At 36.6% G+C, this 27,618-nt stretch overlaps 1 protein-coding gene across 3 annotated transcripts in view; it reads left to right on the top strand.

The window, feature by feature from the left end:
* Window positions 1-27,618, top strand: part of TMEM245 (transmembrane protein 245) — a 76,790-nt gene that overhangs the window by 6,317 nt on the left and 42,855 nt on the right. Inside the window, exons 2-9 of one of the 3 annotated variants that reach the window (XM_039710996.1) lie at window positions 3,858-3,975; window positions 5,107-5,208; window positions 6,111-6,218; window positions 10,265-10,486; window positions 14,511-14,680; window positions 19,599-19,622; window positions 25,190-25,294; window positions 26,734-26,816. In XM_039710996.1, the coding sequence (XP_039566930.1) occupies window positions 3,858-3,975; window positions 5,107-5,208; window positions 6,111-6,218; window positions 10,265-10,486; window positions 14,511-14,680; window positions 19,599-19,622; window positions 25,190-25,294; window positions 26,734-26,816 (932 nt within the window). The remainder of the gene's footprint in view (window positions 1-3,857; window positions 3,976-5,106; window positions 5,209-6,110; window positions 6,219-10,264; window positions 10,487-14,510; window positions 14,681-19,598; window positions 19,623-25,189; window positions 25,295-26,733; window positions 26,817-27,618) is intronic. The other 2 variants (XM_039710995.1, XM_039710993.1) reach the window with 2 other exon arrangements.

The raw sequence follows: 27,618 nt of genomic DNA, 5'->3' as shown, positions 1-27,618 counted from the left end.
TGCGCAGGACCACCCCAAGAGTCATACCATGTGCCTCTCACCCTGGAGTCAGGGACAGATGAATGAGTGACACATAGACTCTAGGTCTCCAGAAGGCTAATAAAAATTTTATTAGGAAGCTCATTCTTTCTATACACGGTTCTGAACAGGTGAACCTGATAGGTCATGTAATCAAAACACTGTCACCATTGGCTGATTTAGAGACCACCCTTTGGTAAACATCTAATGAGAAACAACTATTCAAAGCACCAGCTGCAGAGCCTTAAGTAAGAATTGTTTTTTCTGAGCTTCTCACAACTTTTCCCAGAACAATTCTTGGGAAAATTAATCTGGCTTTCTCTCTCTGACCAGGCTGTTGCAACCACATGTGCCTGAGAAGGAAAGGGAAATGCATTTGCTGCTGGATGTTGAGGTGTTGGGGCGGCGTTCCAAGGAAGACTGAACTAAACTATTCCAACAGCTTTGCAGTGGGAAGCTCTTCTTGCTTATTGCACTTCTGACATATGCTTCTGTTGCCCTATTGTTGGTGCCTGCCATGCTTCTGTGAGCTTATTTTGCTATAACTGAATTACAGGTAGTTTTTTATGAGGTTAGGGATCTTGAGCTGGCTGGATGATTGTTGAAGCTGTTGTGCAGAAGAGGTGGGACTGCCCAGCTGGCACTAAGAGATAATGAATTGCCACATTTGGTAGCAGTGAGTTATGCGCTCATCTGCAAAATTTTCCCTTGTTGATAGGAAAAAGGGGAGGGAACTGTGTAAATGAAGTTTTACTCTCCAACATAAATCAGTGTAAACCTTGCCCAAAGTTGAGTGGTAAGATTTGTTCTTGAAAAATGAAGTCAAAGCCAAAAGAGTGGCTCCGTTTTTCAAATCCTTCAATTTCTTCAACAGGAAGGAGAAACAAATTTTCAGTAATGTTGGTGATAGTTCATGCTGATAAATCTTCGACTTTCCACCACAGAAATTTCAAAGAAAAATCACTGAAGCAGATGCTTGAATTTAACATAAAAGTTGCATCTTTCTATGGTGTAATTTTGTCTCTAGTTGGCAATTTAAGGAGATCTAAAGCCCTTCATAGGGCTTAGACATCTCTAAATCTGCCTCTTAAATTTACCACTTTAACACAGAAATGGATGCTAAAATCCAAGAAGTTACTCTACAGTCTTAGCACTATTTATTAATAAAAGTGGTTTTACATGTCTAAAGGCAAAGCAATGCTTACATCAGTTTGTAAGAGATGCTACAAAATGCAGAGGAGATGTGAAAAATGAGGTCTTGGCTGTCTGTTAAGATAGGCAAGGGAAGGAAGAAGGGCAGCCTGCAGGATTAAACTATCCCAAAGTTGCAATATGTGGAAGTTGTGCATGCCTGTTAATAATAATTGTGATTGAGGAGTGATTTAAAAATCTCAGACTACGTGGTGAAAGTTAGGCATCTGCAACTGATTTCAGCTTGATAAATAGTTGATGATAGGTAACACATTCTGCAAAATCTGAAGTGTATGTATTAGTTACCTGCTTAGCTGTATAGTCTTACAACTTAAATTTATAGGCATTTTGTCTTAGCATGGAACCTTATCAATTACAGTTTCAGTGCAATAATTGCAGTAGCTTAATTTTAGTGAAAGTAGGCAGTCTTTCATTCTTTGTTTCAATTATGTCAGTTCTTGAGAATGGCATATAATAGCAGAGGGGCTATTAATATTCTCCATGCTTTTCAGCCAAAACTTTTGGAGTCCATCCAGAAAAACAGTGGGAAGGATTATGTAACACACTTTTAAAGGGTTAAGGAAAAAAAAAAGTATGCTGTTGCCAAGTCATTATGGGATGAAGTCCTAGTCCATGTCAATTTAAGTTAATTTGCCTTGTCAGTTGCTTTCAGCTATGAGCTGTTGGAAGTAGGCTACCCTAGTTCTTGTGCACTGGTTCTTGCAGTCTAGGGATGTGCTTGGCCATAACATTTACCAATAAAGAGCTGATTATTCCATGGTGTCACTGAAATTAAACTTCTTGCCCCAGTCAGTTGACTACACAGTTCTTTTTACAGAGCTTCAGGAAGGTTATTGTTTGACTCTGAAAAAGGGTGACTGCTTTATTTAAAAGTAAGCGATTTCTCTCTATTCAGTATAAATAAAGACTTCAACTTGGATCATTTGCTAAGCTTTTAGAAATGATAACTGATTAATTATTTTAACTTCGAACACACACAAAAAAAAATTAAATACCTAAGCCCTATAATGTTCAGCTACATGCGTGGATAAAACCACTGCAGTGTGTTTTGCTTTGTTGGCTGTTAAACATAGGCTTATACCCTGATAGCCTCCTACTTGTTTTTAAACAGAAAGTTTAAATTTCTGAAGGTACCGAGTTTCCTCTTTGTAATTTATCATTAAATTTAAAAGCTAAAGAGAAAATCTGCTTGGAACAGGAACATTCATTGAACAAAGGTGCTGTATGGCTGATGTTACGGGGTAGGATAATGTCTTTGTGATGAGTTATTTCTTGCAATTAGAGCTGTGCTGTGAAGGGCCTTACAAGTGAATTTAAATTTCAACCTATTAAAGGCGTGCTACTGTGCATTCCTGATGAGAATTTTTGTTTGTTTGTGACTTTAGTCTTGATGTCCATGGATTGTATTAGTTTTTGATATTTATTTTGAGTCTGCATTTGGCCATAAGCATTATGGAACTCGGTTGATGCAAAACTAGAAATAAGTGAAAAGTTGGAGTGATCTGCCTAGATGAGAAGCATTAGTGTGCAAAGGGCAGGTATTTTTTCACATATCTTAAATGATTTTAAATTACCTTGTATATGCGATTATTCCCTCTGAAGTTATCAGAAGGGACATCACTCACTGCTTGTCTGCTCAATTCAGTATAGCTGAGATTTCCTCTCCGCCAATTATATATGTGGCAGTAGTCACACAAACCTGCTTTTCACAAAGACTATTGTGTTTTCAGCATGAGTTGTGTACTGGAGAGTAGAGGTGAAAACCTCTCTGGTGTGTTCTTCCTAATTACTTGTTCTGTGTCTCTGCCTGTGCATTCTTCTTTCTTACATTGATGTCTGATTCAGCAAATGCTCTTAATAGAAATTCTGTTTAAACTTCATTGGAATTTATGGGTTTATGAGTGTAAAATTGAAGGTGTAATTAACTGGTAATGCATAGGGAATGTTCGTTGAATTTGAGCCAGAAATATCTTTAGTTATTTATTTTAAGAATGAAACATTGGATTTTAATTTTTACAGGTTTTTGTACTTCTTTTATTTCACATCCTCTCCTGAGTAACAGTTTTTCACCTCCTGTTACCTCTTCCTGCTTCCTTCTTCTTTCTTTTCAGCTCAAGTACATCATCTCAAGATTCTTAACTCCAAATCTGTGTTGTGATTTGTCTCATGACTAGAATAGTAGAAGGTGTTAGAAGCAGCAAACCCAAGTTGTCATTGATGTCTTCCTGTCCTTGGTTTTTCTTTAGTAAAAAAAACCAAAAAAATTACATGTCCTATAAAGGCATCTGTTTTGTTAACCGGCTGGTTGTGCTTCCTAATAGCTTCTTTGGCATAAGCTCCCTTTTGTCTCATTGGACTGAAAACACAGAAGCTGGCAAAAACTACTCCATGCTGGAATGAGGGCAGCATGCTGTGCTGGCCAGCTCTGTCTCCCCATGGCCACATAGGTGCTGCTGATGAACTCATATAATTAATTGAAATGTGGACTTCTTAAAGACTTACAAGCTGACTTCAGTTCTCTGTCTGTGACAGTTATGGGTGTGTGCATGTGTGTACACACATACATGAGTACAGTAGAGCTCTCTTTGATGTATGTGTACATGCCTATTTGTATCTTTTTCTTAAAGATATGGACACTGGTAGTTGGTTACCTGCTGATGGTTTCATTCAAGTGGAATGTAAGCACTGAACGTTACTTAAAAGCAGTCTCTGTTCCTGTCTGGATTATGCTGCTCTTTCACTTAGGTGAGTAACAATAAATTATTATGATAACTGAGGTTTCTGTAAACAAAGCTCCTCGCTTACTCTTCTGCTCAGTATGTAAATAGAGTCTTAGCTGAAATGCAAACTGTTTTGTCTGCTCAGTAATTCTGGCTGCATGTGTCCAAAAGGGAGCATTAGAGTAGGGAATGGGAAGGCATCAAGATGCTGAGCAACGTCTTCCACTCCTCATGCCTTTGTACTTCCCGTGGTTTCCCCTTATTTGGTTCACAGACAATGTGAACTTCTTGACAGTGAGGAAAGGCTGGGGTCATATGAGGCTGGCTTTAGACATTCATTTGTGATATTTTATTGAAAGCCTGCCATTAACCAAGGCTGAAGCTCAAAATGTGTTTAATAGTAGTAACGGAAGCAAAAAAACAAAATCTATCGGTAGTCAACAAGCATATCAGGATGATACCAGCAGTATAAAATACATTTGCCAGTAATCCCTATAATCTGTTAATACAACTGTAAGATTATAGTCATCTTTTAGACTTAGGCATTTCATATAATAGATGTTCTCATATCAGAGTTTATGGTGGAAGAATCATGCAGTTAATAGAAGACTACCATGATAGAAGGTTTCACAGTGTACCTCTTGATTTACTTTACTTTAGCAGCAGGTTTCAGGGGTTGTTCTGACCATATGTGGATGCTTCCCTGAGGTTTAAGCTGTATGTAGTGACTTTGCATTTGCTTAGATTTTGGCAGTCTTGTATTTACTGGGAGTACAGGCTGAATAGGCAAAATCCAAGAAAAATCCCATTCTCTGGAGATCTAACATAAATACACATTTCTGGGGGAAACATGACTTTTTTCTGTTATGGAAAATGTTTTAATTTTGTGTGATTTTGAATGTTGTTTTCAAAATTGTTCTCTATATCAACATAATATCACTGAAGTTAGGAACAGTAACAACTTGGTTTGTTTATTGAAAAACTTGTTCATGTTTGTTTTCTATTCTTCCTTTTCTTTATTGCAGAAGGCCTTTTGTTTTATGACTTCTTTGTTTTTTGGTTGATTTGCTGTCTTTCTTGGTTTTGCTAAATGTAGGTTTTATTAATGGTGTAATTTTTCCCATAAAAAAAAAAATCCCAACACTGTATCTTTCAGCTTCTGTGGCAGGTTCCTGGAGAATTCCTGTATTTCTGGTTATAGTTGTTCTGATGACAGTAGGCATGTTGCATGAACAGCAGAATGGAAAGGAGTCTTCTGGTAAGGAAAAGTCTACTGTTTCTTTTACTGTTGGAGGCAAAAATTCACTTCAGTCCAATGAAATAATCTGGACTGTATCCTGGTAAATTCAATAGCATATGGGTTGCAAGAGTTTACTATAGGATGTTTATTGTGTTTCAAAGTGGTTTACACATGCTGAAGTGAATCTTGGATTTGTTACAGAAAATGATTGTCATGGACTGCTGTTTCTTTTCCATGGTAAAGTAGTGACTCATTATTGGCCAAATCCCTTGAGTTTATGGATTTCAATATGTAATTTCAGGCATGAAGGTAGCCCAGGATGTTTGAAATCAGAGGCCAATTTTGAAAAAAATCAGCAGTATGGGTTTAGTAGCTCCTGTAATACTGTGAGAGAAACCAAGACAACTCCATCTAGCAAGTTTCCAATGTCCAGTCCATTTGTTTTTAAAATTTTTTTTTTAAATATGTTTTGTGTTTAGATTTTGAGAAGAATAGTTGTTTTTTTTCCTGTTGCAAGTCAGTTTCGAAAAAAGCAAAGGCATCGTAAATTCCTGATGAAGGAAACCTTTTTCCTGTCTGGCTGTTTTAGTTGGTTAGTAAAGTTGATTAACTGGTACAAAAAATTTTTTCATAATCAGACTGTCAGCAACTGTGAATGTCTTGTTTGGTACCAGTTCATTATCAAGAAAAGCACTAAGCTAATAACTGGTTTTGAGTTTTGGCTGCAGGTGCATTGTAATACTAAAATTAATAGCACTCATTCCTGTTTGATCATATTGACTACATATAATACATACTAAACACTAACAGTATCCGTCGATATATTTTCTGCTGCCTGACAGCTCCAGTGTATATCTAACACAAAATAAAACTTAAGGCTTAAGCTTTTTGTTACTTACATGCATGTATGTATTTTACAGGGGCAGAGCTTCCTGGTCAGATGATTTCCATTGCTGCTTCAACAATTGCCATGGCAATTTCAATGACAGAAGATGAGTCCAATAATGAACATTCCTCCCAACCCTCAGGTGACTGAATACTCTGTAAGAAACATTTGAATTTGCTCTATCTGGAAAAGTAACAGATGCCCACAAATGGGCTATGTACGTGATTCTTTCATTGCTATTTTTTAATTTACCAGTTCTTATTTTTCACTTCTTTAAGACAGTTTTCTTTCTGTTTTCAAGAAGAGATACCTTTGAAAAAATGCTGTAGTTATCTTTTATATTTTTTTGACTTCTCTTTAAAAAGCTAACCAGATGAGGGTTTTTTGTCTTGTGAATTCTCTTGTTTTCCTTCACAGAACAAAAAAAAAAAAATCCATGGAGTTTTCTTTTAACTCCTAACAGCAGTTAAAATAATTTTCCAACAATCTGGTAAAAATTAGTGTTCTGTGATATCTTAATCATAATTTTGGCCATCTTTGGTTTGGATCTTTTGTGAATGATGATGAAGCATTTTTCTTATACAGAAAAGTTTTACATACAAGCTTAAGAACTTACTAATTTTTTTGGTTTTCCTGACACTTTATTAAATCCATTACAGAACAACCAGGCTTAAAATCGTTTATTAAAAGACCGTGAGGGTGGTATAAGCTTTGTTGATTTTATATTTTTTTCTAAACACTCATGTTTTTCTGTATTTTATTACTGAAACTGGTATTTATTACTGGGGACAAGGAGTTTAATGGTACCAGTTTATGTGGTTTAAGTGGTGCTTGCTGGTCTTAGAAGAGTTTCCAGTGTATACAGCAAAGAAGTCTGCAATTTCTGAAGCAGATGCCACTACAGTACTTTGTAGGGAAGATTCTATTGTCTTGTTGGCTTCAAATATGATAGATACTAAAATCCTTAAAGGAAGTAATGATTCTCGGGTTCCCTTTTGCCCTCCCTTCTTTGTTTTCTTAGAAAAAAAGCATGAGAAATATTTTTCATGTGAAATCACGGAAAGATGTGGTCCTTCATAAAGGAGTACCTTCATCCTAATGTTTCAGGACTTCTTATTGAATAGTAATAAAATCACTGTTTTCCTAACTTATGCCCTGCGTACAGATACAGACACCTGCCTTTCTGTTTATGTTACTGTTTCATTGTCTTCTCCCTGAGGAGGAGAATAATTCAAAATTCTGTGACAGCAAGAAATTGATGTGACAGAGAACATACTGTGTAATGAAAAGAGCAAGTCTTAATAAGACAGCCTGGAAATTTTGGTTTTTTTTTTCTTGTTCAAAGAAGTACCATTCATTCTGATTTTGCTAGAATTTTTTCCTGAGTATTGTGCTAGCTGTTTAGACTGTCATGCTCTCATTAGTTGGAAGATAGGTGTTTTTCAGGTTTCATCTCTCCAAATATCATGAAGCACTCTAAATGGGATTTTACAGAAACTGAAGTTACTCAAAATCACTGTACTGACAGTTCTGTTTTTCTGTTTGTGTTGACAAGGCATTCACACCTTGGTTTGCAGAGCATGTCTTGCCAGCAGAAGGTGACTTTTTTCATTTGCAGTTTTGATTTTTTTCTGGGTGGATCAGCTTTGTTAACTGGTTTATGAGAGTCATCTAAATGACAGTTCTGATGCAGGCCTGGGTTTGTCATGAGGAGAATACTGGGTCATTGGGAGTGACAATTTAATTTTGCTAAAAGTGCTGGAGAACTGCATCCTGAAAAAGCTTTCTTGCCTTGGGATCCCCTAGAAGTTTTTCCCTTTTTTCCCCTCTATCTTTCTTTCCCTCTATCTTTCTTTTCCTTTTTTACTCCCTTGTCTCTTGCCCCTCTGTTCTGTGTTCTGTGTATAGTCTGCTTACAGGGAAACTGTCAGAAATAAGGCTGTTAAGTTGTAACTGCTTTTAACATTACTGTTGCTGTTTTTTAATTAAATAATTCCTCATTGCAAAAAATATATCAGTCAAATTTTTCATTACTAAAAGAATGAATGTTCTTTTTTATTTCCTAAAGGTGAAATTTAATAAGGAGGTGACTCTAATAAGGAGGTTTTGGGCAAAAAATATTGTATACCTTTAATCTTAGGCATAGACTTCAGCTAATTATTCTGTTTTTGCTTTGAGTTCTTCCTTTTGTTTGATTAATATTTGAGTTTCTGCTTGTTGTATTATTGCTTCTTATGTTGATTTAATTTTGGAGCAGAACAGTAAGAAGTGTTGAATAAATTGAAGGGGAAAATTATTTATTATGGGTATACTTCTTTCAAATTTTGTTCCTTTAGTGCATCCATTTGTTTCTGTTTGTACTCTTCTGCTTTATTACATATAGACTGAGAAGTACAGGGGAAACATTGACCCTCTTCTGTATGACAAAAATACTTTGTCTTTTTAGGAAAATTTCTGTTTACAGGTAACTTTTTCTCTCCCCTTACGAAAAGTTGTTGGTAGTTGTATAGTAGGGCTGGCCATCATCGCATGGAGATATGCACTGATTTGCCAAGAACCTCCCCACCTGAAGCTTCTGTTGTGCTTAGCTGCTTGCAGAATTCCTTCTTTCAGGTTGCATGCCTTAGTTTCTTCATGAATATTTTGAAGTTCCACCAAATACATGACCAGCAACCTTCTGATGTTTCTGTCATCATCTCAGTGTCAATCCCAGCTGGGTGAATCGATGGATTTGGATTGTTGTCTTGGTGTGGTGGGAATGTGTTCATAAGCTGTAAAAGTAGTTCCACTTGTCTGTAGAACACCAGTGCAGATTTCTGCAACAAAAGTGTTCATCCGCTGTGTGAGGATGCAGTTTGTTACTTACTCTTACTGTATGACTAATGAGTCTTGCCTTTTTGAACATTTTAGCTGCCATGCTTTAGGCTGGGAATGGTTTTGACGACACACTGCAGCTAAAAACGTGTGTGTAGAACAGGAGTTGTTTGTGCATGTAGTATGCTGTAGTACAGTTTTTATGCAGTTTTTCTTCATGGGAGAAGATGTGTCTGTGGCACAAGTCCAGTGAAAGAGTTGTGTTCATCCTTTACCAGCTGTGTGGTATGTACCAGCATATTAAATTGCCTTTTATGTTTCAGCACGGAGTAACTTTTCAGGTTTTTCTGTGTGTGCATTCCTGCACTATGGCTGCCAACTTTCCTCAAGTAGTGATTTGTCGGAGGTGTGTGCATTTGGACAACAGCACAGAGCCTCAGTAAAAGTTAATACTGGTGTTCTCAGGGAGAGATTTTACATGGAGTGGCTGAAGATAGATTTGGTGTCATCCAGCAACTGAAAGATCAAATAAATAAATAAATTGGCATGTTCTGCATCCAAAAAATTTAATTTGAACATAATATTTTTGCATGAAAAGACTATTGTTTATGTATAGGGTCTTTAACACATCAGTTTACATTTTTTAATTTAATTTCTTGTTTGCTAACTTATGAGTGAGAGACTGACAAAATTTGTTATCCACTAATTGGTGGTTGATGTTACTAATATTTGTTACACAGAGCAAGGAATTTAGGATGACAGTGTGAGTGCTCCTATGTTTGTGTTGTGAGTGATCCGGAGAAGTAGCGAGACAGTTGTAAAATAAAAGCTTTCTCTTCAATGCATACTCGATATTTTTTGTTCTGTTTAAATGAGTTTTGAGCAAATCTAAGATTCTATTTTCAGTACTTGAAGTAAAGGGAAGTGAAAGATTTATATTAAGACTTCAGATTTTTTCCTAGAAGTTAATATATTTTATGTTTTTCATGGTCTTATGGTTCTTTGATAAAATATATTTGGCTTGTGATTTACCTGCAGTGACAGGAGCCCTCTCTTTAGAGGCTGTAGCAACTTTTCATCTCTCCTCCTCTCAGCACTGCTTGGCATGGTGATGCAGGATGTGGGAGAGTTTACACAGCCTTGTTCTAGCTTTTCAAAAGGCAGATCAGTGCCAAGGCTGTCTCAGTCTTTTAGAGAAATTAAAAGAAAAAAACCAACCCAAAACAGCAGAAACACAGCCTTCTGCTGCTGTCCCTTCCTTCACCCCCACCTTCTAAAAAAAAGAGAGAATTTGGGAATAGGGAACATAGTCTATTTTGTGGTGAATATTAATGTGATAATTTCCATTTCTTTATTTTCTTGTGTTTGTTTTAGGATCAACAGCAGAAAGTGATCAGCCTCCACCTCCACGAGCTTCATCATCTTTCAGCACCTCCTCTTCATCATCTGGGAACAGACAAAGAGCTGAGATTGGATCTTTACTTAGAAAAAAGAAAACTAGTGATATTTACTTTGTTACTCTTGTGTGGGCCATTGTCATTGTTCAGATCTGGCTAAATTTTTGGATTGTGCAGCTACTGCCAGTGCCGTTTGCAGGTAATAATCCAGTTACTAGAAATGTTTGGTGTCATGTTAAATAAAACAGGAGGAAAGACTTGTAGGCTTGTATGAGTTTTAAATAAAAGCTTTTTAATTACTTGTTAAGACAAGATGAACTGTAGTTTCAAAAAGGAGGGTTGATGTACCCTGTCTATTACCATGTAGTGGACAGCTCTGTTAAATTGCTTTGTCTATTGACTATTGTAGTTACCTTAAGTAATGTAGTGTCATACCTCACATAGTAAGAATACTTCTGGTTTAGACCAGTTAGTTTTTCTTTCTCCTGATGTCAGTTCTTTCATATTTTTGCACCTATAAACGAAGAATATTTTAGTTGTTATTCAGCAGTGAAGTAGAGCTCATGTTAACTTTTAATTTCTGTAAAAAATGGGTTGCTAGGCACTGAGGACGAGTCACAAGATAAATTTAGTTCCAATTTTAGGTCTGAGGTTAATTAGCTTTGTTGCTTCACACCTATATGCATCTGTTCTCCTATATATCTGGCGAGAATTGGAGTAGTTATGATAGTTATCAAAAGATAGTATTTTAGAACTGGATGCCACTTTTTCCTCTTTTGGGGGAGTGAAAAGGGAAGATGGCAATTCTAGGAGTATATGTGAGCTGCTGTGAATTGGAAGGCATTTTTTCCCATCTCTGTACTGTAAACAAAGTGAGTTTCCGAGTTTGAAAACTTGGATTTTCTCTAAACTTCAGTTGAAATGCTAGGTTTTAGCATTTTAAAATGGATTTAACACTTGAGTTATGCTGTTTTCTTTTTTTACAAAGTGTGGTGAGTTGGCCCCAGCTAGTGGCCATATACCCTCCAAACCAGTCAGTGTTTTAGTGCGGGCTTATCCGTGAGCTGCATTCCCTTTAGGGCAGTATGGGCTCAGGATTTTCCTTGTCCCTAGGCCACCTTCAAGAGGTGTACCTGCTCCAGCATGGACCCTCTGAGTGGTGTGTCTGCTCCTCTGCAGAACATTTCTGCTTCCCTGGCCTTTTCATCACCTCTCTTCATCCCTCTGTTCCTTTTTCCTCTCTAGTCACTTTTTCTGTATTCCTTCCTCTTCTCCCTGCCCAGGGTTTCTGCCCTTCCTTAGATAAATTTCCACTGAAGCCTGATGAGCTCAGCTTTGCCCAGTGATGGATCTGTTGTGGAGCCACTTGGAACTGTGTCTGGGATGAGGCAACCCCTGGTCTTTTCTCAGGTGACCACCCCAGAGGCCACCGTGATACCAAAGCCTTGAGATCTGTGCACAGTACCCAAAGCTACTGTGAACCACCTGGAACTTGTGACTTGGGGTCACACTTAGAGATTTGAAGGGCTATGAACTCCGAGGCATGGAGAAAGGAACAGCTGCACCTTTGGCTGTGGCACTATAGCAGCAGCTAAAGGGTAATGTGATGGCAAGACATATAAATAGCTGAATGCAGGGTAAGAGCAGAGAGGGGTTTGACCTTTGTTTCATTCCAGTATAGTTACTTACAGAAGAAACTTTCCAGTTTTGGTGTCTGGTCTGGTCTCTTTTCAGTTTGGGTGTCATGGGAGATGGCAATCATGAGTGAAAAAGCAATTAGAAAATAAACTTTAGACTTATTAGAAGCAGAGTTAACTTGACTAGTTTACTGAAAAGTCAAGGAATAACTCAACCACTGTTCAGAAACACCTACATCTGAGGAAAAAGGGGAGCCGCAGTTCTGCAGCTAGACAGAAGTGAATGGTTTAAGCTTGAGCCACACAAGTTTAGATTGAAGTACATATCTAAATGAGGCAGATGAATACTGCTCCTGACATTCATTAGGTCTAAAATAACTACCCAAACAATAAACTCAAGCCAAAAGAGAAATTGCTTGTGGCAATATGTGTGACTTGTTGCCTTAGCAGTGACACTGGGCCATGACGTGCTTTTTCGTGGCATATAACTGAATCATCAGAAAGATATTACACATAGGCAGTGTAATGATGAACAGAGCCAAACTTAGAACAGTGGATTACGTTAAAGGTCAGAAGGTGAGTGATGGTAATTTGCATGGCTAAAAGAGAGGGAATAGTAAAAATACTAGGAAAACAGGAAGGCTAATAAAGCAAGTTCCCTTGCAATGGTTCAAGTTTAAAGAGACTAATAATAACTTGAGGCACTTGTGAGACCTTAAAGAGAATGCTTCTAGTATGTAAAAAAACCCAGAAACCTTCCCAAGACCTTAAATAGGAAGGTGTTAATTTCACCCGAGTTCCTTACATTGGTAAAGAAGACTCATAGAAAGTAGAATTTAGATTATTAGAAACATCTCGGTGCCATTAACATTTTTCCTTGAATGCATTTATACTTCAGTAGGAATAAAATGGTCTTTTAAAATTGCTTAGTGTAGAGGGTGGGAAAATGTTACCATAATTACACCATAAAATGAAAAGGTGGAAGAATTGCTATGAATTGAAAAGCTAAGTAGTGAACCACATTGTGGAACACTTGCACAATTTTATTGAGGGATGTGAGCCTGGAAATCCTGATATTGTCTCTTTTTAAGATCTTTCATTTGCTTCCTTGCTTGTTCCGCTGTATCTTTTTTTTTAATTGTTTTCAGGTAATTTTCTGCTTCCTCCAGATGTTTGGAACTTGTTATTATGCAGACTTTTTCTTGCTTTGCTCAGTGCTTTCTAATAACAGTTAAAAATAACAGTTTCTTTAGCTTTTCCTCTCTTGTCTCTTTTTAACTTAATATGATTACAGCTGTTTGATTGTCTGTAGCACTTCCTTTGCCATGAGTGTACAGTCATTTATTTTAGAAGATACTGTGTAAACACTCATTAGAACCCCATTTGAGCATCTTGTTTGCCTTGTAAAATGCAAGCCTGCCTGGCTTTGCTGAGCACCAGTTTGTGTTCTGACCATGAGCTGCATTTCATCATACAAAACTTCAGCCTTTAAGTTCAGTCCTGACGCTTGCACTGTGTTTTCTCCTTTTTTGTATCTTTGCTACTCATTTTATCAGAGAAATTATTGGATTCTTCTGTTTCTTCAAGAGAATAAATCTCAGATTTGCCACATGGTGGTGCCAGAGTGTAAGTGAACTAAATGTCAGCAAATCATTGTGCTGGCTCTCCAAAAGGAGAACATAAACTATTACACGTGTGGCTTGCAGAGAATAAGCTCTTGTGGAACTTGGATAAATGCCCTGTAGGCAGTAAAAGTTAACCTTTTTGGCTGAGTATGCCATTTTACACGTCTCCAAGTCGAAACATGATGTGAATTTTTGATGATGAAGTGATGTACTGCCAACTGTTGTGGAGCTTATGTATGGCTTGGAGAATAGTCACAATAAAAAAAAGATTTATTAAAAGTAAAGTTACTTGTAGTGATAGAAAGTTCAGTATCCTGTATTGCCAAGATAAAATGCTAATCACAAATAGCTTTTTTTTAACATTTAAAAACAAAATTTTACCAATAATATTTCAAAAGAAGATTTAAATGGAAGCTTCTTTACTGTAATCTTTACTGCATGATGTGGTGTCAGTTCTTGAAGAAAATATACACTTTAACAACTTAGAAGGCCGTAAGCTTAAGAATTTAGGCTGAAGATTTTCTTCTATGTGTAAAGTGCTGTTAAGTTCTGATTGTGGTACTTTATATGGAGCCATTTGGCATGGTATGTGTGTGTGTGGATATGGAAGAAATCCATTGTACTGGAATCATGGAGTGGCAGTTTTTTATCCCAGGCCTTCATCAAGTCTGAGCTGCATTTTTGGGTCATGTGCTGTCACTTTTCTTGTGCTGTCATCTAAGTTTCATGTGAATAAGCACAGTTGCAAAGATAGTGAGGAGATTAGTACTAAAAACACTGGCAAATTCCAGAAGTTTTTAATGGGAAATAAAACTAGCAAATTACAGAAGTTTTTAATGGGAAATAAAACTCAAGGGTCTCTTCCTTTCTTTTTCATTGGTCTTCCAGAATAGAATAAATAAGTAGTCTTGTGGTGTTCCTCTGAAATCTCTGATACAAAATTTCCTTCTTGTGGTTACAGTTTGGGCACTTAAAAAATTCGTGGTTCATTTTGGAGTTTTGAACTTCATGGCAAGCCACTGCAGAAGTTGGTGGCAACTGGTTGAAAATTTTATGAAGGAGCGTCAGGAAGCTCTTGCTCCACGGCCCATCAGAGGACTTGGAAGTGTTATGCTAAAGCTTGACAGTAAGGTATTTCTACTTACTTCCTTAAGCAACTTGAAAGTTTGTTTTATTCTCTGTTTCACCATATTCTGAGATGCTTTAAATCTAAAATAAATGTCTGTCACTAATGGATATGTCTTTCATGTAAAACTGTATCTGTTTGATGGTGTATTTTAAATTATGTCTCTTCTATCACTATTCACACTTAAGTGCACATTTAAATTTGCTAAATGGTTGCATGCAGACCTTTACAGAAGTCACTTTTAAAATGTTGAATCACCTTTGTAAGGTTCCTTATCTGAGTTCTCTTAATCTTACCTGGTTACAAAGATTTTGAATTTAAACCTAATGAGCTTTAGTCTGAAGGATAAGATGTTCCTACTTCTTATGTGAAAATTTAATTAAAAAGCAGACCATTGTGTTTGGGTATTAAGGCCCAAGTTATTTCAAACATATTTGTCTGTACTGTGTGGAAGCCAAGTTGTTGCACACAGTAGTATGGTGCTACAGAAATTAGTCTTTCCTCTGTAAGTGAAGAAATATGTGGGATAAAGTATTTGGGAAACGCCATAGAATAGGGCTTCTGTGTTCACTTCTTCTCCATGCAAAATATGCCTACATTTGCATTGCAAAGTGCATAGTTGGAAAGCTCCAGAAAATTTATAAAGTTTCTTTCATTAAGAATTTTAAGTTTTCACATAAACTGATAAATGGATTATTTTGTTTGCAATAGCTGCATAAAAATGTGCTTTCTGTAACTGTGTTGTTGAAGTATTCTCTGCTCTGGAAAAAGCCTTTATCTTAGGACTTCTGTAACTGAAGAGCTGAACTCTGTAAGTACATTTGTCAGAGCATCTGCAGCTTGGCAGATTGGTCTTGTAGTTTATGGTTCTGAATTCCTACAAGAGAGGGAGGAGCTTAAGCCTGGATCTAATGGGTGAATGGATGACAAAAGTATTAAAATAGCTGTAGGAAAAAGTAATGATTTCACAGGGTTCATTGAGGAAGAATTCAAAAAAGGAAAAGCTTTTCAAAATACAGCTATAAACACAATAAAGTGGTTTTCCAAAAGTAGTGAAAATTACTAACATGGGGATAAAAGCTTACATTATACAAAGCTTTTTATGAAAAGATTTTATTCTATAAGTAAGAAGCCACTCCAGACACAATGTTGGATGTATTGTTGTTTCATGAGTTGTCAAATTTGGCATCCTTGTATTGTATAACCATATGATACAGTATCCTTCCTAATTCCAGCAAGTCTTTTCTCCTTAAGGAAGGTAGGGCTTTAATGTGCAGCAGAACCTCTCGCTCTTCAACTTAAATGTACTTAAGGTCAGTTTATTTACATGTTGTTTTTGTCTAAGCAGGAGAATAGTGTTGACCAATTCATTTCCCCATCTCCCTTCACCCCTCCATTTTTTAGATGACAGCAATATTCCTCCTGAGTGTGTGCTCTGTGCATTAAAGCAGTTTAAGCTTTCCCAGACATTACAAAAGGAGCACTTGATAATCTGCATGATTCTCTTGTCCTCATTGTGCCTATTCTAATTCTGTTTCAGCCAGCATTTATCATGAGTGGCTGGGATTATATGTAGTCTTCCAATGCTTATCACACTAATACGTCCATATCTTTTAAGTTCTACTGGCTGTGCTTATTCTGTGTGTTGTAGGATGATGAATGCATGGCATCTCAGAACTTGGGAAGCAGTGCCACAGGCTATTGGCAGTTATATTTTTTGTAGGGACAGGGAAACAAGAGAAGTGCAAATTACATCCTTGCAAAATTTTTTAAGTTGTATTACTGAATGGTTTGGCTTCAGTAGGCACTGTTGAAGAGAAAATAAAAAATACATGAACGCAAAATAGAAATTTAAAGAGTAAATTGTTACAGTTTACCTTTTATTGGGGGTGTATGAGAAACCAAGACTGAGGGATCATTTCCTTTGCAGTTAGAAGTTGAATTTTTAATATTTTGTTTTTAGCTTATTTTCATGGGAACTGGATGTGCTAGGGGTTTTTGTTTGGTGTATTTTTTTGTAGGTATGCAGAATTAGTTAGAAACTGAATCTTAGCATCAGGATGTATTGAGACTCTTAGCTAAGTACAGCCAGCCATTGACAAGCTCTTTTTCACACAAATACTTAGTGGTAGTACTTGGGCTGGGAAACATGGTATGTCCAATTAGGATATAGTTCCAGATTTGAATGAAATGTAGTGAAAATGAGGGAATATCTTAGAATGGCATGTCTTTTTCCCAAACAAATTTTAGGAGGCTAGTGTAGATAGTCTGGAAAATAACCCATTGTGAGAAATGGGTGAGTACTGCTCATGCATGCAAATCTGAGCTTTACTGATTATATCTGTTTTCTAAACAAACCCATCAAGAAAAGAAGTGCTGCTCATCTTTCACAATTCTCATTTACCCCTGGTTCTCCTGGAAGTGCAGAGAAATTTGAAATTAAGAGAAACTGTGGTCAAGAGAAAAGAAAGGGCATTGCATTTTATTGTTTTTATAAGGAGTAGGTCAGTCTCTGGAATGTCTGTTAAAGGAATGTCTCCTTTAAATATGGACTATGAAAATAGGATATCTTTACTGTGTTCTTTAGTCTGTGGCTGTGCATTTGCCTCATGGAGAGTCAACAGACAGCAGTTCAGATGTGAGAGACTTCCTGTAGGAGAGGTTTCTCTTGTCAGCCGCTGAACCATCCTTAATGTAATAGATGAGGTATCACGTGTTTTCTTATCAACAGTAGAGAATTAATAATTTTCTTTACTGATTTTTTATTATTAAAGAAGACTGTTGTTTCACAATATGATGACTGCAGTTTGATTATAGAGTTTGTGAGGGAGTTTAGCAGCATTGGCAGTGGCTCAGCTGCATGCACTGGACTTTGCTCATTCAAATGTACTGATACTTACATGCATGCTTTCTGATGTACGTGAGTGAATCATGTAGTTGTTATATGCTTTTTGTAGGTATAGTGCACTAGAATTTTATATGTGAATTTTTTAGATTGTTTGGATTTTGGATAAAGTCAGTTTCTGTTTCTTCTGGTATCAAGTTCAGCACATAGTTTAACCAAGCACAGAAAACAAGCAGTATCTCTGCCAGTACTTATATTATAGAAAATACTTTCATGGATGTGTAAGAACTTAGATGAATAGTTTTCCAGTAAAACAGTGGGAAAGTGGCTATAGCCTTACTAATTTTGGATGACTTGAAGATTAGAATTAAGCTGTAGCCTATTTTCCAGTGTAGGTTGATTACATTTGTAGAACTACTTAAACATCAGTATTGGTAAGCTAAGAGGCAGGTGAGGCCTCCCAGGTATTGTCTTAAATGTTGATAAAAAATATTGTTATTTTGGACATATCATGTTATATCCTAGTTACTGTATTTATCATCCAGTTCCTGGCGGCTGAAATTGTGAAAGGACGTCTTTAGAAGTTTTATATATTCTGCTAAAATCTTAGGGCTCTTTTGTTGTATTTTGTATGGAATTGCAAAGTGTTGTATTTTGTATGGAATTGCAAAGTGTTGTATTTTGTATGGAATTGCAAAGTGTTGTATTTTGTATGGAATTGCAAAGTGTTGTATTTTGTATGGAATTGCAAAGTGTTGTATTTTGTATGGAATTGCAAAGTGCCATGAGATCTGTGTTTTTTCCAAAACGAACCTCAGGTACAGATAGTAGGTTTTAAAGTGCAGAAGTAAAGTTAAAAGTATGTCATTTAATCAGAAAACAACTTTCCCTTTTGTCACAGATAAATTATTCCATAAGTGAAGAGGTGAAGTAGAAACAAATTCTACAGTGTCAGTTTGAGGCTTTTGAAGCCTTGTAATTGATTTCTCTGACTGTGACTTTCCATAAGTAGCAAAAGCTAGTAAATGTGGATGCTTTGTGACATATTTCATTTTCATATTTCCTAATGTTCATGCTTATTTGTAAATATACTTGTAACTTAATCAAGATTATGAAATTTTTATAAATTTGAAATATTCATACCTTTTGTTTCCATTGGGAGCTAATGTAATTTCTGGCAACTGGTAAACATGCTAGATTTACTGAGAATTCAATGGTCTTGTTTTCAGGGAGAAACAAACTTCACTTATATGATCTTAATCTCTAACACAGATGAATAGCAATATTAAAGCTCTTCTCTGCAGTGATTATGCTGCTAATGATTAGTAATGCTTAGAGTTAGGAGTGTAGTCCTACATAAACCACGTCTTGAAATGGGTATACTTTAGCATGTGGATGAGCATCAGTAAAGAAAAATAACTTTAGTGCAAAAGGAGAAATTGACTGTTGAGAAATGCAAGGAGAATTACATGAAATATGTACATCTATGTGGTCTACAGTTTACTGTTGTACGTACATCAGATTTAATTATGTATTTGATGTTGTGCCATTGAATATGAATGTTGTACCAGAAAAACATATGAAATCTGTCCAAGAGTAATTGACATAATAGGAGTGTTTTGAAATGCTTAGAATGGTAATATTTGAATGCCTGAATGGGAGTATTAATGCCATAAACGAGTACCTCATGTTAAGATTTGGTGTTTTGCTGAAATGTCCTCCTTAGAGTACAAGTCCTGCTCTGAAATGTGATGACAGCTCTCAGAATAATTAAACTGGAATTGTCCAGATTGTGCTGATAGCGGTTAATACCATTAAAACTGTTCATATTTGTTATATCCCTCTTTGTTTCAAAAGTGCATGTTAGTAGTAAAACCCAGATTCTTGCATTAGAATTTGTTATGATCTTTTCTTCCTATTGCAATTTCCCTTTGTGTCTAGAACAATTTCATTTTCATTCTGTGGATGACTTTGCCTGCCTCTCATTGCTTTTTTTCCCTATTACTGCATTTTTCAATAATTTTCCACTGTGTTGTGTTTTTTTCCCTTTTCTTCCATCTCCGCCTGCCACTGACAAGCTGTGGCACTGGCTTAATAAGAAGGTAAATAAACAGAAAAATTATGATTCCAGCTAATGGATTCTGTGGTTTTGGGGAGTTTGATTTTTTTTATGTTCTTCTTTATTTTATTTTGCAGCATGAACACTCCTTAACATGCCTCGCTTCATGTAGATTTCTCTCTCAAATGCCTCTTTTCCAGCTCTTGGTATAAGCTACTGAAGGTCATATAATTCCATCTGGTCTCTTCTACTCCAGTGAATGCACAGAGTTAAATGTTTAGCACAGCAGAGAATTGCATTAGCATTTCAAGGGGTAGAGTGATTTAGGGGCACTTTTATTTAAGAATAGTTGATCTCTGCCTGGTCCCCACTTGTACGCCTAACAAAACCAGTTCTCTCCCAGTGTGGGGAGCTGTTCTCTGCTCAGGGAAAGCATCAGCTAACCGAATTGGCACGGGAGCAGTGAGGGTGTGAAGCACAGTTGTATACTTTTATTTAAGAATAGTTGATCTCTGCCTGGTCCCCACTTGTACGCCTAACAAAAGGGGAAAGCATCATCTAACCGAATTGCCACGGGAGCAGTGAGGGTGTGAAGCATAGTTGTAGTTCTGTAAGTGCTTGCAGATAGTGCATGGGCTGGTTTCACTGGGTGCTGTCAGTCTCTTACTTTTGAAATGCCAACTTGCCTGTGTACACAGGCATAGTACCTAGTGCACCAGGAGAGAATGCATACAAAACGAGGCTTTGCATGGCCTCAGAACTGCTGAATCTTAACAAGTCTGAAGGGAATTAAAAGGCTTGTAAAAAAAAAAATCAGGTAGTTGGTATAGCTAAGATTTTTTTTCCTATTGTGTGGCTTTTAAAAGTGTGATATATGTTTTTAAGATTCAGTTATAATCGTCCATGAAGAGGGGCATTTTTAATGTTGTTTTGCCCTTAGCTGTATTGCTCTTGTTCTAAAATTACATTTTTATTTCCCAACTTTAAAATGTTTCTCTTGTGTGAGTGACTTGGGGTTAGTAAATAAGTGTAGTTGTAACCTGTTATAATTTATTTTTTATTATATTCTGGTTTGTTAGCAGAATTGAGGTGAAGAGTTGCGTTTGGTGACCCACAACAGAAAGTGTAGTTTCAACTGGTTTTTTTCTGTCATTTGTGGTTTCGTTGAAAATGTGCATGAGTAGATAATGGGTTTTTTTTCCTGAATACTGGTAGGTTGCAAAAACAATTTAACTGTAATTGCTTTAAATGCTGAAATGTCTGGATTTTATTTTTAGTTTAGAAATCTGCATTATTTGGCAAACCCTGTGGATATAATTTCTTAACAGAGTGTGGTTTTTTAGTTCCTTGGAGTTATCTTTGAAAACTGTTGGTTTACTTCACAGTTTCATAAGTATAAAGTCTTATAGTATTACGTACAGTGTTGACTGTTGTCCATGAACATACAGTAATAATATTATAATCAAGATTTTTTTTAAAGTGAAAAAAATGTGCAACTAGTGAGTTCATTTGGTTGTGTGTAGTGTTTTGGTGATTTTTTTTAAATTTGAAAAACAGCGTCACACTTTAACAGAGACGGAAGAAGGAGGGGATTTAACTACAGAACACTGGCTGCAGTTAAAAGATGATTATTTTTGTGCCTTTTTCCTTTTTTGCCTGTCTTTGAAGGGATGTACTTCAGAGACCACAAAGATAAATTTCTGATAATCCAGCAGGAAATTAAAAATCATATGGATATGGCAGAGTTTGAAGTGATGGTTGATTATGACTGCTAGTGATTTGGCTTTTTGATTCCCTTTCATGGTATATATAGCACAAAATATAGAAAAAGTTCAGTCAGTATGGTGTAATTTGTTCTTAATAACATTGTCTATGTCAGGAGTCTTTAGAAGGAATTTCTAAATTCTTCTGCTGCTTTTGGAGGGATACTGGTGTAGGTAGACTTGAGACCTCACACAGACTGTTCTCTACCTTTCCTAGCTTAACTACTCAGCTGACTCATTTCAGCATAACCTTGGGATGTGTTCTGGTTGCAGACTTCCCCTTATTTTCTCTAGATGATATTAATGAGATGGTATCAAATATTAACCAAGAAAAGGGAAATGAGAAGTCTAAGGAACGCCTTGGGAAAAAATCTTCATAAATAGCAGAGCTGTTTACAGAAAAAAAAAAAAAAGAAAAGTCTATGTTGGTAATTTTATGTAGATTTAATCCAAAATTTAGTAGATGCCTAGGTGTGTTTCACTGTTTGGGTGATGTAGTGAATTAAACATAATAGAAAAACTACTGCCCTGAAGGCTATGCAGTATGAAACCTGAAAATATTAATTCAGAGATGATGTATCATACTGCAAAACGTGGAAAACCTGTTTGGATAGTAGGATTTATGATTTTTAAGGATTTCTGGACTGTAGTTCAGTTACAGCTTAGTGTAATAAGGTTTTGTGTCATCATCCAAAAGTTGAAAGAGGCATTACTTGCAAATTATTGAGGAGCTTTCTAATAAAATGTAACTCGATCATTAGAAACCTTTTTACAGTGAGCTAAATGAAAATAAAAAACCTTGATAACCTTTCCTTTCAAAACTGTGACAATTAAAGATAGTTTTTTTTGTGGACAGTCTATCACAAATCAGTAATATTTTAGTTTGGTTTTACAAGTTGACCTTCTGTAGCTTAGGAGCTTGGCTTTCCTTTACTTTTGCATAATCTCAGATGCTCTGGCAGCTTCAGCTTCCCACTGCTAACTAACCTTTGGATTAGAAGCTTGGAACCAAATGTAAAACCTTATGACTTCTGGCTAATGAGTGTGTTTAGTCAGTACATGTTTGTCTCTGTGTGCATGCCCATGGTTTACAGGAAGGATGTAAAGGGAGGTCTGGCAGGGCTGGGATAAGAGTGGAGTCTGGACCTGATTCAGTGATAAGTACAACCACACAGGCATTTAACAGTGCAACTTCCCTGCAGTGAGTAGCTTACCTGCGCCTATGCATTATTTAACATGAGTGTGAAAAGGCAAGGGATTCCTAAGGCAGTCTTGTGGGTTAATGTAGGGGAAGAAAGTATGTTTTAATAGAAGAAAAAAAAAGAATAAGTATAGCCTTAAGTGAATATCGTCCATCTGCTTTTACTTGTACAGTACTCAGTCCAATTCAGTCTTCTACTGTGATGTATCTGTACCACTTATATAACTTGGATCCCCTTAAGTCTGTGTTGAGAGATGTGATTGCAGTCCCTGTAGGCTTGCCAAAGCTGGCTTTCATCAGGCTTCCTTGGGCTACCTGCCCACGTAAATAGAGACAAGGTGGGCTGGCATGGCTGAGGCTGCTGCTGGTACCAGTACATCATCAGTGCTGCTGTGGCTTTACTAACTAGATTAAAGTTAATCCAGGATTTGCATGTGCTGCAGCTGCACCTTAATGGCAGTCCAGACATATTTGAACTGTCAGTATGAGTGTCTGGGAAAGATCCCTTGTGCTATCTCAGAGAGAGTGTCCTCATCCTGGTCTTTTGAGATTGCCCTTTCATTAGTTGCTGCATGGCAAAACATCTAAAGCATTCAGCCTCACCTCTCACCTGTCAGAGATTTCACCTATTGAATACCCCTCACACAATCATTGAGCCTAGCATTTTTTGAAATCTCTGACAGTACTGCCAATTACATGGACTCAGTAAATCTGATTAAGGTGCTATATGTAAGACTACTGGATTTCTTTAAACTCTGACTTAGAAAGTAAATAGCAGTTTGAACTTTGTCTGAAATGACAGGTGCAGCTTTAATTTTTAATAGCTTCATTTTGAAGTCTATGCTATAAAACTTTTTCCCCTGCCTATCCAGTGGTGTTTTCTTGGTGATATTTGTTATTTCTGTCCTTTGAAACAAGGACTTTAATTTCTTGCTTCTCTAGCCATAATCACTAGATGTACATGAGGCTTGGAAGGACACAGAAGATCTTGTTTCAGTCTTACTTCCAAAGAGGTAACCCATATATATATGCCCTATGTAGAGGCTGCTCAAAGCTTTTCAGAGAGCTGCAGTACTACTGCAGGCAGGTCACTTCCCTCCAGCACTGGAAATGCATTTCTGATGGCTGAAATCTATTAGCAATGCTGAAAACCAAACTTAGGTTAAAAATATGTAAGACAAAAGATTTTTCAGACTTCCTCGTGTTTTCTGAGTTCCTTTCTGCAGTTCTTAACGTAGTACAGACTTTGTTACAAGAATTTCTGTTATTTTAGATAAAACGAGGAGCTGGTTGTAAAAACTTGAAGTTTAAAAATAATTACTTGATGTACGTAAACTGCTCAGATACTACCAGATGAACACGCACAAAAAAATTCCTTACTTTTGCCAAATAGGAGATCCGATTTCAGTGTTGACCAATTCAGTCATCACACAGCAGTCTGAGAAGTTTGTTCCAGGGTCAATTTCAGGTGTAGGGATAGGGTAAATAATGAAAAAAGAACTAATGTAAACCATTAGCATGCATATTAGTAGTTTTATAAGATCTTTAACTAAAAAGTTACCAACTTAATTGTTGAATATATAACTTAGACTTGAAGTACTTTTGCTTACTACACATTGGCTTTGACGTCAGTTCTCATGAATCACAAATTTTACAATTGTGCTGTTGCTTTTTCCTGTAGTAATGCTAAATTGAATAGAAATAGACCTGGTATTTGAACCATAGGAGCTAGAAAAATGTATTTGGTCGTGCTTGCATGTGCTGTCACAGCTTTTTATGTAAACAGTCAGTTTATGTATGAGATGAAGCTCAGCTTGCTGTGTTCCAGAGCACTCTGCAAAGTCGTGTGACTGAGCAGTTTCATTGTTTTGAATGACATTATCAGAATTTCTCTACTCAAACGTGGTATCACCATTTGCTTATGGACATGTATAGAATGGGTCTGTTGTAAATTGACAGAACAACAAATGTGCCTGTTTCCTGTATCAGTCAGTTTAGCTGATGCATGCTCAGTGCTGAGCATCCTTCTGAGACTGGAAATGGATAGAAATGGTTGGTGCTGAAGAATTGGCGTGATATTCGATAATGCAGAACCCCACCTGTCCCATTTCACTTCAGAAGGTGATGAGGCAGCTTAAAAAACTTCATTATTTGCAAAAATACTTCATTTGTCATTTAGATGACTCTTAGCCATTCAAATCTGAAAGTTATGGTTGTGCTTTAAGATATACCTTGATAGCTTTGGAGTCCTGTGCAGACAGTATCTGTAAGTTTCCAGGTTGCTGAAGGACAAGACATAAAGACAGATTTCTGGGTTCTAGTTGACATGAATGTCTTCTTTAGGTACTTTTCTAGGTCTAGTAAGTAAATGTTGTATTATTGCTTGCTTTGCAGAGAGCTTGCTGTGTTGTGTGGTAATGTGTACATGTTTTTTGCAAAATCACATGTCATACCATGACATTAATCATGCTAACATTGCTTGTTAATTGTTCATTTCCAAGCTTGGGCATAAATGCTGTTTGATTAGAGCTTGATTTTGTACTGTGATTGTAAATAAAAATAACAATACTGTTGCATAACATACAGCATCATTTTCATTAAAGATTGATTTATGTGCTATAATTTCTTCTTTTTTTTTCTGCACAGATTATCGTGTGGTTGGAGAAAATGCTAGATAAAATAATCAGCATTTTCATAATATTTTTGCTGGTGATAGGAACCCTTCTGCTGGCTCTTCTCCTTACTGCAAAGGTACAGTGTGCTAACAAATATAATCATAAAGCTCATTTTCGTTGCTGATGAAGGTTACTAATACTTATACAAGATTACATAGCTCAAAGAATCTTTCTAAATGTTTAGGAACTAATTGTTCTGTACTTGAACTTATGACCATTCCAAGACATATATTTATATATTTTTGTATATAAAATACACAAAAATATATAAAAAAACTCAATGTTTCTATTTCTCTGTATTTCTGTGTTTGAACTTATGACCATTCCAAGACATATATTTATATATTTTTGTAGAGGAAATACACAAAAATATATAAAAAACTCAATGTTTCTATTTCTGTGGTTTTTACCTATATGACAAGGCTAATATATAGACATTTGTAAATACAGAATTTATTCTAGTAGAAGAATTAGTAGCTTATGTATTACAGGAACAGATCTGTTTTGCATCCTGTTGACACTTTCTTTGTCAACAGAAGCTCCACTTAGATTTTTTTTTCTCTTTAATTTACCTTACATCAGGAACATTTGCAAAGTAATTAAGGTGTGTTTATGAATTTTTTTGTGTAATTGCCTGTAACAAGCTCATGGTATCTTTTTCTGAGTTAAATGTACTGAGATTCATACTGAGATCAGGTATTCTCTGAAATTGATGTTTGGATTATGGTGAGTTTGGGTGGGGTTTTTTTTTTCTCACCAGAAGAGGTCACTCATGTACTTCTGTTTTCCTTTTTCCATAATGGAGTTGTGTTCATACGTGAAACAGTCAATGGAGATTGAATGTTTGACTTGAATACAGTTATGGAACAAAGATCAATGGTTCTGATGTCAATCTCCTTTTTCCAAAACATAGGCATATGTAATGTTGAGTACTTAAAATTGAAAACTTTTGAAGTTGTGCAAACATTCCTCCCTAAAGCTCCCTTGCATTCATAGAAGGAGTATTAAGATATTTATAAAAGATGTATTTTATCATTCTTGTTGAAGAATTTATTTAGTTAGGCACTTTGTAGCAAGGTTTGTCATGTTAGAGCTAAGTCTTCATTTATTTTTATACTTCTTTGATCCATGGCTTAAAAAGTTGCATCTGAAACTTTGCTTCATATTTTAGTGCTTTCTTGACAGCGCTGCTGATATTGTTTAAATTTTTTCCACTGATGAGATAAGGTTTAAATTTCCATTTGCTATTACTAGTGACCAGAATTTATTATTGTATTGACTAGGTGTTTCTTGGGTTAATGGAACTTCTTTCTTCACAGTGGGTTGTTTGCACTGGAAGAATTATTTTTTAAATGTACAAACTGGTCACTACATCCCTTCTCACCTTCCTCCTGCCTTCCCCACCCTCCTCCTCCCAATACCACTCCCCTCCCCCAAAGAACAGAATTCTTTCTGAATGTAGGAAGATTCGTAGTTTGCATTGCATAACATTTCTCCTCTCTCTCTTTAATTTAGGTACATCAAGAGAGTGTTCACATGATTCAAGTCACAAGCAGCTTGATCAATGAGACAGTAGCCAGTCACCCAGAATGGGCAAAGTAAGAATGCTGAAGTTAAACGAATAGTATAGGGTGAATGAACAAGCTTCCAGGTGCTCTTATGCATTGTTTTTAATTTTAAAAAATCCCCTAGGTGAGCAGAAATGTGGGTATCTCTCACAGGCCAATGTAAAAGCTAAACTCTCAGACAGCAGAATGTTTGTGCATCACTTCAAAGGACTGTCAGTGTGGTATCTCATTTGAGGACTAGTTGGGTTTTGGTGGTGAAGGACGACTCTATGAACCTTTCTAGCTACAGTTGTGGAGAAGAAACTTGTATAGTTCAGAGAATGAAGAGATCTGTATTCTGTCCCTTCTTCCTATGAAAGAAAAATGCTGACAAAGAATGCTCTCTCTAGAAGGTTTCAAGATAGAGCTAAATGATTTTTTAAATGGAGAGAGATAGATGTGGAGTGCATTTGAAGGAGTAGGAATTGAAGATGTTCCTGGAGTGAACAGAAGAAGAGTTCAGGGGTGGATGGGGGGAGTTTGGTGTGAATCAATTGGACAGGGCGGTTCCTGTTACGAGTAGATGTGTGTAGTGTGTGCAGTGGGGAGTTTGTAAGGTTTGGTCTGTGTAATCACAGAATGACACAGAATCACAGAATAATGAGGTTGGAAGAGACCTCTAAGATCATCGAGTCCAACCTATGCCCTAACACCTCAACTAGACAACTAGACTACAGCATCAAGTGCCATGGATGTGTTTTTTTAAACACATCCAGAGATGGTTTAAATCTAGAGATGATTTCACCACCTCCCTGAGAAGAGCATTCCAGTACTTCATTATTTTTTCCGTGAA

This window comes from Passer montanus, unplaced genomic scaffold (assembly GCF_014805655.1).
Source record: "Passer montanus isolate IOZ18808 unplaced genomic scaffold, ASM1480565v1 scaffold24, whole genome shotgun sequence".
NCBI lineage: Eukaryota > Metazoa > Chordata > Aves > Passeriformes > Passeridae > Passer > Passer montanus.
Note: the sequence above shows the minus strand (reverse complement) of the source record. Positions and strands in the feature narration are given on the sequence as shown.